Source organism: Malassezia restricta, chromosome I (assembly GCF_003290485.1).
Source record: "Malassezia restricta chromosome I, complete sequence".
NCBI lineage: Eukaryota > Fungi > Basidiomycota > Malasseziomycetes > Malasseziales > Malasseziaceae > Malassezia > Malassezia restricta.
Genome location: NC_040193.1, coordinates 267,116 through 283,068, shown reverse-complemented (window position 1 = coordinate 283,068; position 15,953 = coordinate 267,116). Strand labels below are relative to the sequence as shown.

The 15,953-nt window shown below is 52.8% G+C and overlaps 8 protein-coding genes across 8 annotated transcripts; 4 read left to right on the top strand and 4 right to left on the bottom strand.

Annotated features, from left to right (window-relative positions):
• Positions 1-94: 94 nt before the first annotated feature.
• On the top strand, positions 95-1,939 carry MRET_0172 (cwfJ domain protein; the record flags this gene model as incomplete). The annotated part of the gene is made up of 1 exon (XM_027626799.1): positions 95-1,939. One exon carries the CDS (start codon positions 95-97, stop codon positions 1,937-1,939), a length of 1,845 nt encoding a protein of 614 aa, XP_027482869.1.
• On the bottom strand, positions 1,890-5,612 carry MRET_0171 (condensin complex subunit 1; the record flags this gene model as incomplete). Its single annotated transcript, XM_027626798.1, has 1 exon — positions 1,890-5,612. One exon carries the CDS (start codon positions 5,610-5,612, stop codon positions 1,890-1,892), a length of 3,723 nt encoding a protein of 1,240 aa, XP_027482866.1.
• Positions 5,613-5,737: 125 nt separating this feature from the next.
• MRET_0170 (translocation protein SEC62) lies at positions 5,738-6,547 on the top strand (the record flags this gene model as incomplete). The annotated part of the gene is made up of 1 exon (XM_027626797.1): positions 5,738-6,547. The coding sequence occupies one exon, from the start codon at positions 5,738-5,740 to the stop codon at positions 6,545-6,547; it is 810 nt and encodes a 269-aa protein (XP_027482867.1).
• A 23-nt stretch (positions 6,548-6,570) lies between these two features.
• On the bottom strand, positions 6,571-9,141 carry MRET_0169 (alpha-1,3-glucosyltransferase; the record flags this gene model as incomplete). Its single annotated transcript, XM_027626796.1, has 1 exon — positions 6,571-9,141. One exon carries the CDS (start codon positions 9,139-9,141, stop codon positions 6,571-6,573), a length of 2,571 nt encoding a protein of 856 aa, XP_027482928.1.
• Positions 9,142-9,277: 136 nt separating this feature from the next.
• On the top strand, positions 9,278-10,516 carry MRET_0168 (centractin; the record flags this gene model as incomplete). The annotated part of the gene is made up of 3 exons (XM_027626795.1): positions 9,278-10,348; positions 10,387-10,437; positions 10,508-10,516. 3 exons carry the CDS (start codon positions 9,278-9,280, stop codon positions 10,514-10,516), a joined length of 1,131 nt encoding a protein of 376 aa, XP_027482927.1.
• A 282-nt stretch (positions 10,517-10,798) lies between these two features.
• On the top strand, positions 10,799-12,517 carry MRET_0167 (meiosis induction protein kinase IME2/SME1; the record flags this gene model as incomplete). Its single annotated transcript, XM_027626794.1, has 1 exon — positions 10,799-12,517. One exon carries the CDS (start codon positions 10,799-10,801, stop codon positions 12,515-12,517), a length of 1,719 nt encoding a protein of 572 aa, XP_027482930.1.
• Positions 12,518-12,585: 68 nt separating this feature from the next.
• MRET_0166 (ubiquitin carboxyl-terminal hydrolase 12/46) lies at positions 12,586-14,373 on the bottom strand (the record flags this gene model as incomplete). Its single annotated transcript, XM_027626793.1, has 1 exon — positions 12,586-14,373. One exon carries the CDS (start codon positions 14,371-14,373, stop codon positions 12,586-12,588), a length of 1,788 nt encoding a protein of 595 aa, XP_027482929.1.
• Positions 14,374-14,946: 573 nt separating this feature from the next.
• MRET_0165 (uncharacterized protein) lies at positions 14,947-15,588 on the bottom strand (the record flags this gene model as incomplete). Its single annotated transcript, XM_027626792.1, has 1 exon — positions 14,947-15,588. The coding sequence occupies one exon, from the start codon at positions 15,586-15,588 to the stop codon at positions 14,947-14,949; it is 642 nt and encodes a 213-aa protein (XP_027482932.1).
• Between the last annotated feature and the right edge of the window lie 365 nt (positions 15,589-15,953).

Below are 15,953 nucleotides of genomic sequence, written 5' to 3'. Positions count from 1 at the left end.
GAGCGGAGGTACCGCGTTCGGTCCATCTGGGGAATAGGTGGAGCTATGTGGAGAACTATGGACGCTGGCTGCGTTGCCTCGCAACGTGTCCCTCATGACGGCACGCAAGGTGCTGTTTCTTGGGCCGCCTCAAGGTCGAGTACGGGCTATGGTGGAAAAGACTGTAGCTATCAATGAAAAATATGGACCCTTTGCAGCGGCCTTTATCGTGGGTGATGTGTTTTCGCCACAAAAAGAGCCAGGCGAGGACGAACGTGCGCTTTTGGACGGATCCTTGCACATGCCGATGCCCACCTACTTTTTTCACGGGACGAGTATGCCATCATATCTTGCATCACATATCCATGAAAAGTGTCCTGATCACTGTGGCATTGCATGCATGGCGCCCAATTTGTACTACCTAGGCAGTGCAGGCGTGGCCTTGATCCAGGGTTGGCGTGTGGCGTTTTGCGGTGGCGTCTGGGCAGCCGATGCGGATCCGATGCAATGGCGCAAGCCTACCGGTACGGATGATACTATGCCTGATACGTGGTCTACATGGGATGCGCTCGACTCGTCCGCAGCTTCTGAAGCTGCTCTACAGTCCCTTCTTCGACACCCGTTTCTTGCGTTGGGCGAGGCTTGTGCACCAGAGCCGCCTCGTGATCCAGAGAGTCTACAGCAGGTACGCGCGTGGCAATACGCGCAAGGTGCCTTTGAGTTCCAGCAGGAGCAAGATGTGCAAGCTCTAGGAAAGCGTCGAGCCATCGACTTTTTGCTCACGAATGCATGGCCGCGGGGGGTCGATATGCTGTCGGGCGTGCCGCTGGACGAGTCTATACGAGCCACCGGACTCGCTCCGATAGCACGCCTCGCTGAGGCATGCAGACCGCGATACCATATTGCTCATGTGCAGCCGTCCATCGCCACGACGGACGGCGTGTTTTGGGAACGTGAGCCGTACGAAAACTGGCCTTTCGTCAAGATGCCGCCGCCGACGATACCATCCATCACGCGATTTGTATCGCTGGCTCATGCTGCTAATAGCAGCAAGCAACGATGGTTTCTGGCTTTGCAAGTCGTGCCCAGTGACGAGTTGCTAGCCAGCTCGGATACGCATCACTATGCACCGACTCATACTACGCCTGCACCACTATGGCAAGAACGACCGGCGAAGGTCATACCGCCTAAGCGTGCGCCAATAGAAGATTTTCCTGCACCACGACGCAAGCGGCGACAAAAGGGGCGAGAGCCGATTGAGCCATCGAGCTGTTGGTTTTGCCTCAGTAATCCGGCGGTGGAGAAGCACCTGATTGTGACCATTGGCACGGAATGTTATCTTGCTTTGCCAAAGGGTCAACTACCTGTATCATCTGATGCATCGGCTCTCGTGCCGGGCGGGGGACATGTCTTGATTGTGCCCATCGCGCACACGCCATCCTTGCACGCGTCCGAGGCAGCTGCATCTAGTGGCGCTTTGCGTGCTGAACTGGCCCAATGGAAACGTGCCTTGGCCGAATGCTATGCCTCCTTTGAAGCCGTGCCTGTGACCTGGGAGATCGTGCGTCGTGCGTCGCGTGTAGCGCATGCGCATGTACAAGTTGTGCCGCTAGCACGAGAGCTGCAGGCCGATTATGCAGCCTACGTACGCGAGGCAGCGGAACGCGAAGGCTGGCGCTGGGAATCGGAGGACGTGACAGCTGCTTGGACATCAGAGTGTACACAAGATCGTTCCGACTACTTTTACATGACTATCGGCGACATACGCCTGCTTCTGCTACTGGACGGCGAGCGATTCAACATGCAGTTTGCCCGCGAGACTCTGGCATCGTTCCTGGGTATGCCGGAGCGTGCAGATTGGCACGCATGCGTCCAGAATCCAGAAATTGAGAGGGCTGAGCGCGACGAGTTTAAGGATGCGCTGGCCGAGTTTGCCGCGCACGTCGTGTCCGATGCCTAGTCTGAGGCGCCTGCCGCTTTTCCAACTTGGCAGCTTGGGCATGCGTCGCCTCTTCCATGGCTTGGTCCTGTGTGCCCTGCGCTGCCGCCTGATGCAGAGCATCTTCAAATTCTCGCAGATCCGTGTCGCCGGCCTTGGCAGCCGCACTCACTTTACCCTGGTGCATCTTTGTCAGGATCTCGGTAAAGCGCTGGTGCACCTCAGGCACATACAGCTTATCCTGATAAAATGGCAGGGCGTCGACGAGTTTTTTGATGGAACGCTCGCTCCGATATGGTAGAAGCGAGAGACAATACGCAATGTCGCGCCACGACCGCTCTTCCGTCGTCAGGCGGAAGCGTTGGCAAAGTTTTTCAATCACATTTTCTGCCTGACGCTCCTTGTCAATAAAGGTAAAAATGAAACGCATCGTATTCATAAACGTCGTCTCGTCGACGGCATGCTCGCCCGTAGACAAATGACTAATAATGTCCGGTAGATGGTTGTACACGGCATTCTCCTTCATGGCTAGCTCACTGAAGAAGAGCTTCGCCAAGTCGCTCACGCGCATCTCGTCATCTTCGAGGCACTTGGCCAGCTCACCCAGCTGGCCCTTCACCTTGATCATACCGTTCAGAATCAAGTGCGTCAGCACCATCAGCGTGTTCTTCTTCACACCCAAGTCCGCATCGCCCAGTCCGGCAAAAAGTCGCTCGCTATTCTCGTCCACGAGTGTACCGAAGCACACAGCGACATCACCGAGGCCAATCACGGCATTAGCACGTACCACGGCATCCTTCGAAGTACGAAGTATATGCAACAGCAGTCCAAGATTCGCTTCACAGTACTCGGACGAGATACACATAAACTTGCACAGCGTCAGCGCCGCAGCGCGTTGCAGGTATGCGTCAGGATACTGCCTCGTATTCGAGCAGATGAAGGGTACGAGCGTTCCGTAGCAAGCCAGCAAACTCTGCGGTCCAAATAGCAGCTCATGTTCGCGGACCCACGCCATGGTATCACCAATATCGTCTTCGGCCTGCTCAGCCACTTGATCCAGTTCGGACGTGCGCTTAGACGAAGAGTCATTCGAAGCATCTCGCACAGACTTGCGTCGCTTGAACTCGCGTTCGACGAGCTCGAGGTATACCATCTGTTTGAGGCCCATATGGCCCACCACAAATACGAGCTGCGCCATGCGATACGCATCATCCGCCGCACGACCAGTCGGTGTGAAGGCTGCATACGACATGCGCCGCACAATGTCTGTGCACATGGCATCGGGCTGTTCGCCGAGCAAGTACATGGCGTCAATGGCAGCCTCTGCCACACTGAACCATTCCGGATGCCGCCCAATCACGTCGGTGGTCATTTCAATCACGGCACTTAAGCGTGTGAACATGGTGTGGTGCATCGGATAGCGTACATTCTCGTCGCTAAGAGCACCTTTGATCTTTTTCGCGCTCCCACTCACATGCTGCAGGGCAATGCAAGTGTGCTTGCACAGCACCAAGTCTCTCGCGCCTAGGGTGCCTAGACCGATACGCAAAAGAACATCCATTTTGTCCGCCACCAGCTCGCGCTCGGCCTTGGCCAGCATACTCAGAACCATAATAGAGCCGCGGCGCTGTGCGCGTGAAATCGGACGCGTGCTGGCATAGACTTCCCACAGTTTGTCCACCACAGCACGCTCCACAAGACCTTCCGCGTGCATCAGACAAAAGAGTTGCTCCAGACTTGTGAGCTCTGCGAGTGTTGCGCCAAACGTGCGCTCGATCATGTTGCGGCAAACGCGAGCGACCTGCTCAGCGCGAGAAAGGCCGGGGTAGGCACTGAAATACAGCGATCGATACACCTCCATAAGCCGGCTTCGAACCCCCTTGATTTGGCTGCCGTCCTCCATAATGAGAGCATTGTCCTTCGCCCAGATCAGATGTACCATCGCACGCACGCCATCGGCTGCGCCACGCACCTTGTACTCGTGTGCGACCCGGAAAAACTCCATGCTTTCCAACACCTCCGCTTTGTTGGTCGACGCAAGTAGCTGGATGAGAATCGGCACTCCCTGTTCTACCATGTGCACGAAATGGAGAGCGTCGTCATAGTACGTCACGGTGAGCCGCAGCTTGACGAGATGGTCTTGTTCTGCCTGTGTCATGGATTGTTGCGAGGCGGCAAGTGCATCGAGGTCGAGGTCGGATCGACGCGGCTTGGTCTTGTCCGGAGGCGCTTCCTGCTCAACGTCCGTGACAGGAAATTCGAGACGTTCTTCGGCCCTGGCAAGCTCCGCCCGCACCACATCACGGCGCTCTGTCCACACCCTGGCATCGAGCTCGCCACCATGCAAGACACCGTAGGGGTGAGTAAGCAAAAGTTTGATCAGGAGGGAGATGGCATTCCGACGCACATGGCTACCTTTGTCCTCCAGTGACCGAATCGCAAGTGAAGTCATGCGGAGGCGCTGGGCTGGAAGCTTGGCTGGAATGTCGCATAATTTACTGCAAACTTGAATGACTTTGGTCCGCACAAACGTAGTCAGATCAAGGAAGCGCTCGAACAAGCGCTCGAACAGCATGTCCATTTGTTTTTGCGGTGCACTTCGATCATCATCCTCATCATCCTCATTGGGGGCGATGTCGACATCATCTTCACTCATGCTAAGATACTTGATCAGAAGACCATGCACCTCGATCATAGCATTGCGGATGGGGTAGGATTCACTCTCTTGTTGCCGTTCCAGCAAGCTCATTTGCTTGAGTACAGTGCGTGGATTAAGTTCAGTCATTCGTACCAGGAATCGCCCAAAACTACGTGGGCTCTTCGTGTCGAGGCTCGTGAAAGATTTAGCGGCCAAGTCGCGAAGTACATCTTCGCCCAGCCGCTCGATGTCGAAGTCTGTGCGCATTACGCCGAGCAATTCAGCCATGGGTTCAGCAAGGTGCTCGTAGTACTGCAATGCTTGTAATATGCTGGTTTGTACATGAAAGGCTTGACCGTGTAGCTTCACAGCTAGACACAGAACCTTGAACATGCCCTGCTTGATGACTTGTACTTTAAGGTATGCCTCATTTTCCTGGCACAGCATAACAGGCTGCAGGATACAGCGAGACACAAAAGTATCTCGCATCGCCTTTGACGACCACATACGTTCTGATACAATGCGCAACGTCTTGGACATGAGGGTAAGAACAGATGGGAGGGAAGAGGTCCACGTCCAAGATACGTCGCCTTTACGTGTAGAAGCGGCTGCACGCTTCAGGCCTTTGTCAGAGGACCCATGCTGATCTCTGTGCTTTTCCATCATTTCCGTCATCCACTTGAGAAGGAAGGCATATCGCTCAAGTGGCTCCGTATAGGACGCAACAGTGGTCGGCTCCATGTCTGCGATTTCGTCCAATATGACATTCATACCACTCAATAGCGTATCCAAGAGCCGATGCGACAAATCAGAGTGCATTGATCCAACGCATTTAATGCTGCATAGTATGCATTGGTATATATTGGCATCCTGCACGGAGGTAGCTGACAAGGCCACGGCATCGACGATGCGAGTTATGTGACTTTGTTGTGCCTCGGAGTCGAAAGAAGCAACATCATATTCAAGATCCAGATCATCTTCTTGCAAGCGTAATAACTGTTCTGCAAGGTCAAACGATGACGAGGATGGTGCCGATTCAGCCGCTTCGACGTCCATCGTTCCACGCGCGTGTGGCTGTTGAAAGAGGCGTGAGGACGTCGGAGTACGCGCGTCGGGTCACGTGCTCCATGAAAGGAACACTGGACCAGGCAGGTAGCACGATCCTGGGAACGACGCTCATTATGGACCGCCAAAAGACGGCGCCGCCTGAGGTGCGCAATGTCGTTAATTTTCTGCGGAATAAGGCACAGATGAAGACGCGTACTGGCATCTTGGGCGGTCAGCGTGTTGAATACTTTAAGGGAAATGCTGCGATCAAAGCTGTTTTGTCGCCAGAGTATGCCAAACTTAAGAATGTCCCACCAGTCTCGAATGAGGAAGAGGCGGACCGTATGTTGCACAGTTTCTTGCCGTATGCTTTCTTCTTGCGTGTGGATCGTGGAGAAGCGCCGCCTGCCGGTAAGGATGGTCCTGCGCCACGCCCATTGCAAGTCGTCCAGATGCAGATGTTCGAGAAGGACATGCACTACGTGTGGCTGTATGAAGGAATGCAACTGTACCAGAAGCTCGCAGGTCTTGGTCTGGTTGTGGCACTGCTTAGCCTTGTGATGTTCCCCCTGTGGCCCTACTTCCTCCGTCGGGGTGTATACTACTTGAGCCTTGGTGTACTGGCCCTGTTTGGTCTGCTTATGGTGATTGCCGTGATCCGGCTCATCCTTTGGCTCATTACGATCATTGTACTGCCCCCTGGTATCTGGATCTTCCCGAACCTGTTTGCGGATGTGGGCGTGATTGAGTCGTTTATTCCGCTATGGGCGTGGGACGTGCCGCCAGAGAAGAAAAAAATCAAGCGTGCTGGCAAGAAAAAGACCAAGAAGACGGCTGCAGAGCCTGCTGCAGAGACGGAGACGGCCACGGCGACAGCCACAGACGAGCCAAAGGAGGCCTCCCAGGTGGCGCAAGATCCTCAAGATTATACGGATATCAATTAATGCATGAGATAGAGTACAAGCAGCTACTTGATGGATTTCGTGACCACCAACACGCCAGATGCGAGCGTGATTTCGACATGCTTTTTAAGCGACCATAGCCACACAAGCATAAAGACAGGCATGCAAAGCAGTACATTCAGAACAGGAAAGAGGTCGGGATACCGCTGAAACAGCGCCGAGAGCCATCCAGAGGCATGAGGCGGGAGCACCGCAACACTTGCCTGGGCCAGCATCATGAGCAGCATACCTGCATGCACTGCCGCACTGAGCCATGCAACAAAGGTAGCGCGAGTCGAGCGTAAAGCCTCCCATGGACGGTATCCCACCATGCCATTCCATAGAAGAAGCAAGACCCACCACGCAAGTCCCTGGCCGTCTCGCAACAAGAGGGGCCACATGCTAAACATACCGACATTGTTCGCTAGAACAGCCCACTCCCAATCCGCCGCTACAGCACCAGCACCGGTCCGATCGCCCCTAGCGGTCATGATCAGCGTCAGAGGAAGCAGGGGGAGAAGAATGCTCTTCTCGTGCGTCTGGAAGCCAAAGAGAAAAAAGGCCATGGATGTCGATACGAGGGTGTAAGGGAGCAGGTCTGCCGCCGGAGAGGGCGTCACCGATGTCCGATAGGATGTTGATTTTATGGACGTCGGTGGTCGCGTGCGGTGTGGTCCAGCATCTCGCATGAGCGTCGAAGTGCTTCCGCCAAACAGAGAGCCACTTGCGACCGAGTGGCGATCTGAGCCGCGGCTCGAATCGTGTGCGGAGCGAGCGTAATTCTCTCCGCGGACACTAGGCGTCATGCGATGCGATACACCTGAGGCCACAGACCCAGCACGACGCCGAACCTTGGCTACGACCTGCTCAGCCTGTGCGTCATCCATGATCAGCTCGCGACGCACTGATTCGACCGATGCCATAAACAAGAGGATGCAGCACGGGAGAATGGCTAGAAGCACGGTCAATAGACTCATCTTGGCCAGTGTCTCCACGCCGAACATGCGCTGTAGCTTCCATCGCGGTCCAACAGGCAGCACACTCAACGCGCACCATATGTTGGCGACCTTGTCTTCAAATAGACCGCGTGCCAAGGGAAAGATGCGAAGTCCAACCTGCTTCAATTCGGCGCGGCGCGGCAGCCAAGGAAGAAACAGCAGCGCAAAGGTGCCTAGTGTGGCGCCGCCGAGACCAGCAAACAAAGCCAGGCCACGCAGCCAGTGGCATTGCATGAGGCCGGCACATCGACCGAGCATGATAGCAAAGACCGCCGGGGCATAATACAAGGCCATCTGCTTAAAGCAAAGGCTCATGGAAAAGAACACGGCCGCGAGAACATACTGCAAACTAATGTGCCGACTCAGGGTGTCAAGGACGAGGCGCTGTAGTTCCGCGGTAGCGACAGCCGGTCCCGTTATGCTGGCATGTACGTTCGGCAATTTCGACTGCAGTAAAGTAAAACTGAGGGCGGCAAGGCCTAGCATGACATTGTTGTACTGAAAGTGGCCATGGTCAATGAGGATCAGAGCTGGCTGGAACCACGCAGTCAATAGCGCAATGTGTCTTACACGGATACTGCGAGTCTCAAGCCGCCGAGAAAGAAACCAAGCAAGCGATGGCAGGTATAAAAGTACGTCTAGGGCCAAGACGCTCAGACGCATAAACACGACGACGGCGCTCGACTCATCGCCACGCGACGTAAGCAAAGCAAAGGCCTCCTGAAGCGGCACGAACCACAGTGCCACCCATGCACACAGCCAGCTCGTCCAGGCTGTGAGAGGCGGATAGTCCAAGCCCCAGTACGGCAGGTCATGGCGATACCACTGCCCGGTCGGCAAGTGCCACGTCAGCTCCATCCAATGCCGCTGCGCTTCAAAGTCACCGTACATGGGCGGTTTTCCGCGACCGCTCCATCCGCCGAGGCCGACAAGCGCACGAAGGAGACAGGCTAACAAGAGCCCCAGCCACCATATGGAGTCTTGTAGGTCCTCGTGAGCGAGGTACCGAAGCAGGCAACGCAGAGGCGTTTCAGAGCTGATTGACGGCTCTTCTCGCCCCTGCTTGTATCGCTGTGAGGGTATATGGTCCATGGACTTGCGACTCTTCTTATTGGCAGCCCGGGCATCTTGCTCCAATGCCTGGACGTGCTGCTCGCGCCAGTGAGCAATTCGATCTCGTGACCGCGCATCACTGGCTGACTCTGTGCGTGCGGAAGCAGTGCTCGACCAAAGCACACGCGAATGGGACGAGAGCGCGTGCAGGCTCACGGCATCAGAACGATCCATACCTGCACGTGTGCGGCCCGACTTGGCAGAGAGACGATCATCGAGCACGCGCGACTTGGTGCGCCTGCTGCTATGTGCACTTAAGCACTCATCATCATGAATACTCTGCAAACGAGAAGCAGGCTGTGCAGGCGGCGGCATAGTCGATGAAGCGCCGTGGCTACCGACCGACGATGCAGAGAGACGTGGGCGCAGCTTTCGTGCGGGCATATGTGCTGTTCCGCTGGGAACATCCGATGAGCGATCGATATCTGCATCGCGCCACCCACTAAGATGACCACCGGTGGCAGCTATGCCAGTGGATTTCTTCATGGCCCAAAGATGTCCGAGGCCAAGCACGAATCTCGCACAGCTTGGTGGGTGTGTTGTTGATGACTAATTAGAAGGGGGCGGAGCCTGGCAGGGCGTGACGCGTCCAAGATACCCACGAGCTTGGCGGAGGTGGTGGATGGCGACTGAATTTGACGACGTGCTAACGAACCAGCCTGTCGTCATTGACAATGGATCTGGTACGGTAAAGGCTGGTTTTGCGGGGCAAGACACGCCCAAATGCTTTTTCCCTACGTGTGTTGGTCGCCCCAAGCACACACGAGCGATGGCAGGCGCCGTGGAGGGCGACCGGTTCATTGGGCGTAAAGCGCAAGAGTTACGGGGACTGCTGCGGATGAAGTATCCGATGGAGCATGGTATTGTTGAAGACTGGGAGGACATGGAGCTGATTTGGAATCATATATATAATGACGAGCTCAAGACGCTGTCGGAAGAGCATCCCGTCCTGCTTACTGAGGCGCCGTTGAACCCTCGTGCGAACCGTGAGACAGCAGCCCAGATTTTCTTCGAGACATTCAACGTACCGGCCATGTACGTGAGTATTCAGGCGATCCTTAGCCTGTACTCGTCTGGCCGCACGACCGGTGTGGTGCTTGACTCAGGTGACGGCGTTACACATGCCGTGCCCGTTTACGAAGGTTTTGCTATGCCGCACGCCATCCGTCGAATTGATGTTGCCGGCCGTGATGTAACCGAACATTTGCAATACTTGCTACGTCGCTCTGGCTATTACCTGCACACATCTGCCGAGAAGGAAATCGTGCGAGCCATGAAAGAAAAGTGCTGCCAACTTGCACTTCCTGGGCATCAAGATTCTCATCAAGACATGAATCGAATCATGGAGTTCAGCTTGCCAGACGGTAATACGGTCAAGTTAGGTTATGAGCGGTATCGTGCTCCTGAATCTCTCTTCAATCCCGAACTGATCGGGCGAGAAGATGTGGGTACGCAACAAGTTCTCCTAGATGCCATTGGACGTGCAGATCTTGATCTCCGAAGGCATCTCTACGGTAATATTGTCTTGAGCGGTGGAACAACCTTATTGCGCGGCTACGGCGAGCGTCTCTTGTATGAGATGAAACGCCTCGCACCGCCCGACATGAAAATCAAAATTTCAGCTCCCCCCGAGCGCAAATATTCTACGTGGATCGGAGGTAGTATTTTTGCGGGACTGAGCACATTTCGAAAGGTACGTATCTAAATTATGTGGCACAGGCCTAATGCCAGATGTGGATCTCAGCCGATGCCTATCAGGAGGACCCTGGAATTATTCATCGCGTACGTATGGAGGTGGAGAGTTTGTGGCAGTGGACTAATGCGCATATCGCTTCTTCGTCAAATCTGATAGACATTTTAGGCCCACTTGATTACGCCCTTGGCGTTTTTGCTTATCCAATCAAATTTCTCCTCTGGCTCGTGCCTAAGTTTTATGTAGCAGCTTCTTGCTGGCCTACACTTTCAGTTACACTGTGATCGCCCAAGCACTCGTCCTTTTCCTCACGTGCGACCTGTGTTACCAGTTTTGGTGTCTTGCAGTTACCTTGACGAAGTCTGCTCCTAGCACAGTGTGTCTATTTGATCTTATTGACCTGTCCACACTCAAGCTTGCTGCTTTCCGCACATCGTCTCACAACAACATATGAGATTAGGTCTCCTGGACGACTCGCGCCTGGAAGCAGAACGGCAATTTGTTCCTATTAAAAAGTCGGGTACAGGATCTTTCGGCTCGGTGTTTGTCGCTGATTGGCAGAGTCCCCTACCTCCATGTACATTGCTTCCGGCCATGCAGCATTCCTATACGCGTCCTGAATATATGGGCAAGCGAATTGTTGCTATTAAGAAAATGAAACGTTCTTATAAAACCCTACAAGATTGCCTTTCTCTCAATGAACTCCATGCTTTCATTACGATACCCCCCCATGAAAATATTATCTTGTTGTATGATGTGTTTCGAAAGCCATTGACGCATGAACTTTTCCTTGTTTTCGAATGTATGGAAGGGAATTTGTATCAATTAATCAAGTCCCGGAAAGGCCGGGCCATGGCATCTGGACTTATCGCTTCTATTACAAAACAAGCCGTGTCCGGTATGGCTCACATCCATGCCCACGGATTCCTTCATCGTGATATGAAACCAGAGAACCTATTGATTACCACCACAGGCTTGGGTGACTATCCTAACCCTGGTGCCAATGCGGGCACTTTGAAACAGGATGTGCTTGTCCTTGTTAAAATCGCGGATTTTGGATTGGCACGCAAAGTGGAAAAAGATTCCACATTGACGACGTATGTGTCTACACGTTGGTATCGCGCACCAGAAATCTTGCTGCGTTCTCGCCATTATACGCCGTCGGTGGATGTTTGGGCTATGGGTGCAATTATCGCCGAAATGGTCAGACTTCACCCAATATTTCCGGGCGCTAATGCCATGGACCAGCTGCAATATATCGCCCATGTGTTTGGTACACCTCCCTATGACATGAATTTCAATGATACGGATGAGATATGGATTAAATGGCTCGAGCAAATGAAAAAATTGGATCACAGGGCCCAAGCTCGTTCGTTTGATGTATTCAAAGCCTTTTTTGCGAATACGACATCGTATGCACTCTTGGACATGATTTTCCGCATGCTGCATTTTGATCCGGCGGCTCGTATCACAGCTAGTGAATGCCAGCAGCATCCATATTTGGCCCAAGAAGCATCTTTATTGGCTCCACAGCACTGCTTAGTGCCCGAACCACGACCTGCGTCTTCGATTGCCGCTCTCAGTTATGATTTTGATTCACCAGGTGACACGGACAGTACTAGTTCCCCAGCATGCTCGAATGAGATACAAAATGGATCGCCGTCCCAGAATGAGTTGATTGCCGCACCCGACATGTTTCATCGACATGGCATTGCTCATGAAGATCACCCCAATTCGTTTTTACCAAAGCTCAATCTGCTGCACCGTACCCATGGCATGCCATGGCAACGTTCAGGCTCGTCCTTGTTCAGCAGTACATATGGGCGTAAAAAGCCGGTTGATGCGCCGCGCTCTTCGAGCCATACGAATGGTACTTTGCCTTCTGGTGAGTGGAATAAATCTTCCCATTCTTTCGGTGAACGCGACTCGGGTTCACTTTCACCAGAGCGCGACGATGCACGAACACATTCTAGCTCACATTTTCTACAAAAAGTGAGGCGATCTTCTGGCGAAAAGGACGATGCAAAACAAGCAGAGCGCAAGCGCCGTGAAGACGAAAAGTCGCTCTTGCGCGAACGATCGCGCGCCGTGATGCAACACCGAGCATCGCTCTTGCATGAGCAGAGCACTAGTGCAGGTACAAAAAGATGGTCTGATTATGGTATATAATTTTTGTACAAAATAAGCAAAGCCTTGGCTTCAAAAGGGCCGTCCATGTAAAGCATGAAGTAACACGCTTAAGATAGCATACGACCCAATTTCGAGAAACCAAGCCATGATTTTCTATTCGATTCACGACGCTCACGACTTGAATCCACAGTCAGAGCGTGCCGATGCGACGCGTTTACATTAGGACTCATTCCCTGGGAGGAAGATGGTGGCACCGGTTCGCTAGGCGGTGTAGAGGGGAGCGACTCGGGCTTGGACAACGCAGGTCGCGCCGCACCATTCGCGATCTGAGGGCTTGAGGGAGGCTGTCCATTACCAGGCCTTTGTAAAGGATCGATAACGATAGTCGGTACAGGCTGGGCAGTGGCGCTTGTCTGAGCGCTCAGAACCTTGGGGAGATTCGGTGGAGTTATGGGCTTTGAAGTCGGCATCGAATCGACTTTCACGGTAGGCGATGAGAAGTTTGTCGTTACTGAAGGTTGGGGGATAGTTTTCGGCAAGGGTGCTTCGTCCACGGCTTGGTAAAAAAGAACATAGGCACTACCGATTTCAGGGGCATCGCCGAAGTACTTGGATATGTCAGATTCGCGTATGAAGGAAACGTCTTCGTCATCAAATATCGCCCAACGCGTGCCAATTCTCACAATAGATACATAGTGACCCTGGTGTGCACCCGATCCAATATGCACCACAATAGCTGACAGCTCATAGAGTTGATCCGGTTGACTCGTCTGGTCTGTGGTATTAAAAAGGCGCAGGTCTAACGGAAATACGACACGACTGGCGTGCTTGACATAGACATTATTTGATTCACTCCATTTGAATCGCTTTAGATGCAAAGCAAGAATATTCGGTGGCTGTTTGATTTTCATGCGCTTTTCTGCTTCTTGAAGGCTGGAGCATGTATCGCAAAAGAACTTGTTTCGCCCAGAAAGCATCTCGCGCTCAGAGAAAAGCCGCAAGCTCGAAGCTACTGATGTGTTGTGTTCCACATTGATGGACAAATCGAAGAATTCCTCGTCGCGGTTTGTGATAGTCTCGCATGACAGACAGCGCGTTTCGTTCGTGAGTATGCCTTGGAAAAGATGGTGGATATAAGTGCGTTGGCTGATCGTCGGACTGTTAAAGCACGCCGTGAGAGGCGTAAATGATTGCTCCCTGGCCTTATAGGCGCGACGCTGGCGCTTGTCGATCATGTCTTCACACACCTGATTCAAAATAAAGTTGAGGAATTCATGTGCATCATGATGCATAGTGCTGTCGAACAGATTGCAGTTTTGATGCAATGTCATTAAGAAAGCCTTAAGGACATCTTGGTCGACACTTCCAGCTATGATCAGCGGTCCAGGGTCACGTCGGGCAATGTGCTTGTCTTGGGTTGAGAGACGCACGGATGACAGTGCCATGGAATGAAAGAGACTGGTAAGGGCATCTTTCATGCATGAAGCTGATGTGAGATGGCTTGAAGGTAAGGGTGAATGCAGCGGCATTTTATCGATCGACATGACAGCGTCACGGAAGGGCTGGCAGTGATACAGAGCTTGAAGCACTGAGTTGGCATAACATGAATTACCAAAGTTCACCATGCCCAAGAGAACAGGGCGATTCTGGTTTGTATGAAGAGATTTCCCCAAATCCGTAGACCACCGATCCCATTCCGTCGGCTCCCAGCCGTACATGGACACCATATCGCGGAGTGTGGGCACATTAGAAGAAGGATTTACATCCGGCACATTCAGTGGCGTAATCACCGGTTTAATGCCACGCCGATGAGCTACTCCCGAGTTGGTAGTTGGGCTTGTTTGGGCAGGAGACGCTAAAGTCCCTGTGGTAGACACATTCGAAGTGGGATCCATGTTGAGACGTTGGTGTCAAGGGGCCAGGGAGAAGAGACGGGCTTGGCAATGAAAAAATGGCCCGACACCAGGGCTATCAAAGTAATGAGGCAGTATATACGAAAGGCAAGTTCCACAACTTTGCAGCCTTGAAGAAGAAACACACGAACGCTACAGCACCTCGTCAAGCTGGGCGTTTCGTGCAAGGCGAATAGACACCCACCAGTGCCCCCTCCACTCGTCACGAGACCTAAAAACGGCCCAAGGCGCCACCACTGTGCCCCGTCCCTCGATTTGAAACAAAGGATTAAATTCATGATCTATAACAAAAGTGATGACCGATCGACCAGCAACCGAGAACATTCAACCTCGACATAAATAAGAAAAAGGCATCAGGACAACATTGTTCGAAAACAAAGATGACCGAAGTGAAGAAAGGTCTGAAGGCGCGCTCTGCGCATCCAACAGAAACAGAAAAAAAATCGTTTCACCGTCCATCCATTTCCCTTGACCAAACATAAAGACCATAGTATGCGCCCGGCATTATAGACAAGTTTTTTTTGGTATTCCATGTGTCGGCAGAACACAAGACCCTTAGATCTTGAGCTTGACAGGGCCGAAGAGAGCAAGGTCCCATGGGTTGGGCATGCGACTCGAGAACATCTTGAGACCAGTCGTAACACCCTCATCAAGAGTGCCCGTTGTAGCCAGACGCTTGAAGGCACTCTTCGTGAGGTCGACATGGTTTTCCTTGCAACCAGCGCACTCATCCACGATACGGACCTTCGTGCACTTGTTCGTCTTTTCGTTGCAAAGACGGACGAAATCACCGCAAGACGGGCCGTTTTTCCAACCCTTCATCACAGCGCCGATGTGGTGGTGGTTCTCGGGGTCCCATCCAGTTTCACAGCAAGCAGGCTGCTTCAAGTCGTTCGAAGCATACCAGGTGATCTTGACGTTGTCCGACCAAATGTTCTCAAACTTCTCGGGACCGTGAGTGAAAAGAACCGACTTGTACTTCTGGTGGCGACGGGACATGCCGAAACTTGACTTGCCACGAACGTCGAAAGAGCGCTTGTCATGCTCCTCTCGCCAGTCATCATCACCAACACCAGAGTCGAATACCTTGAACTCATTGCCGTCCTCGTCGTAAAATTCTTCACCAGCACGAGCAACAGCGACAAATGCGACCAGCGCAAAAATGGCAGAGAAAGCAAACTTGAAGAAGCGAGACATACTCAATAACTTGAAACGTTATGTGCGTGAGTTTCTTGAGGTTGGAAAGTGAGTTTAGCGGTGACGTTTGGCGACTAGCGCACAGGGGTGGATGGGGTCAGGTATGTGGTGTTGATAGACTAGGGCTGCGAATGCCTATATACAGTTCTTGACGGTTTTACGATCGAGACCAACCCTTGGTGCAAGGCGCATACTATTGGTTGAATATATGCACCTATCGCCATCATATGTATTTTCCTGCACGGGCAGGGTGTACATGCGTTAGGCTATAATCTTATATATCACAATGGCTTGTGGAGATATATGTTTATGGATATTTGATTGGCTAAAGGATATGTGCATTGTTTTCCTTACTGCTCTTGCTC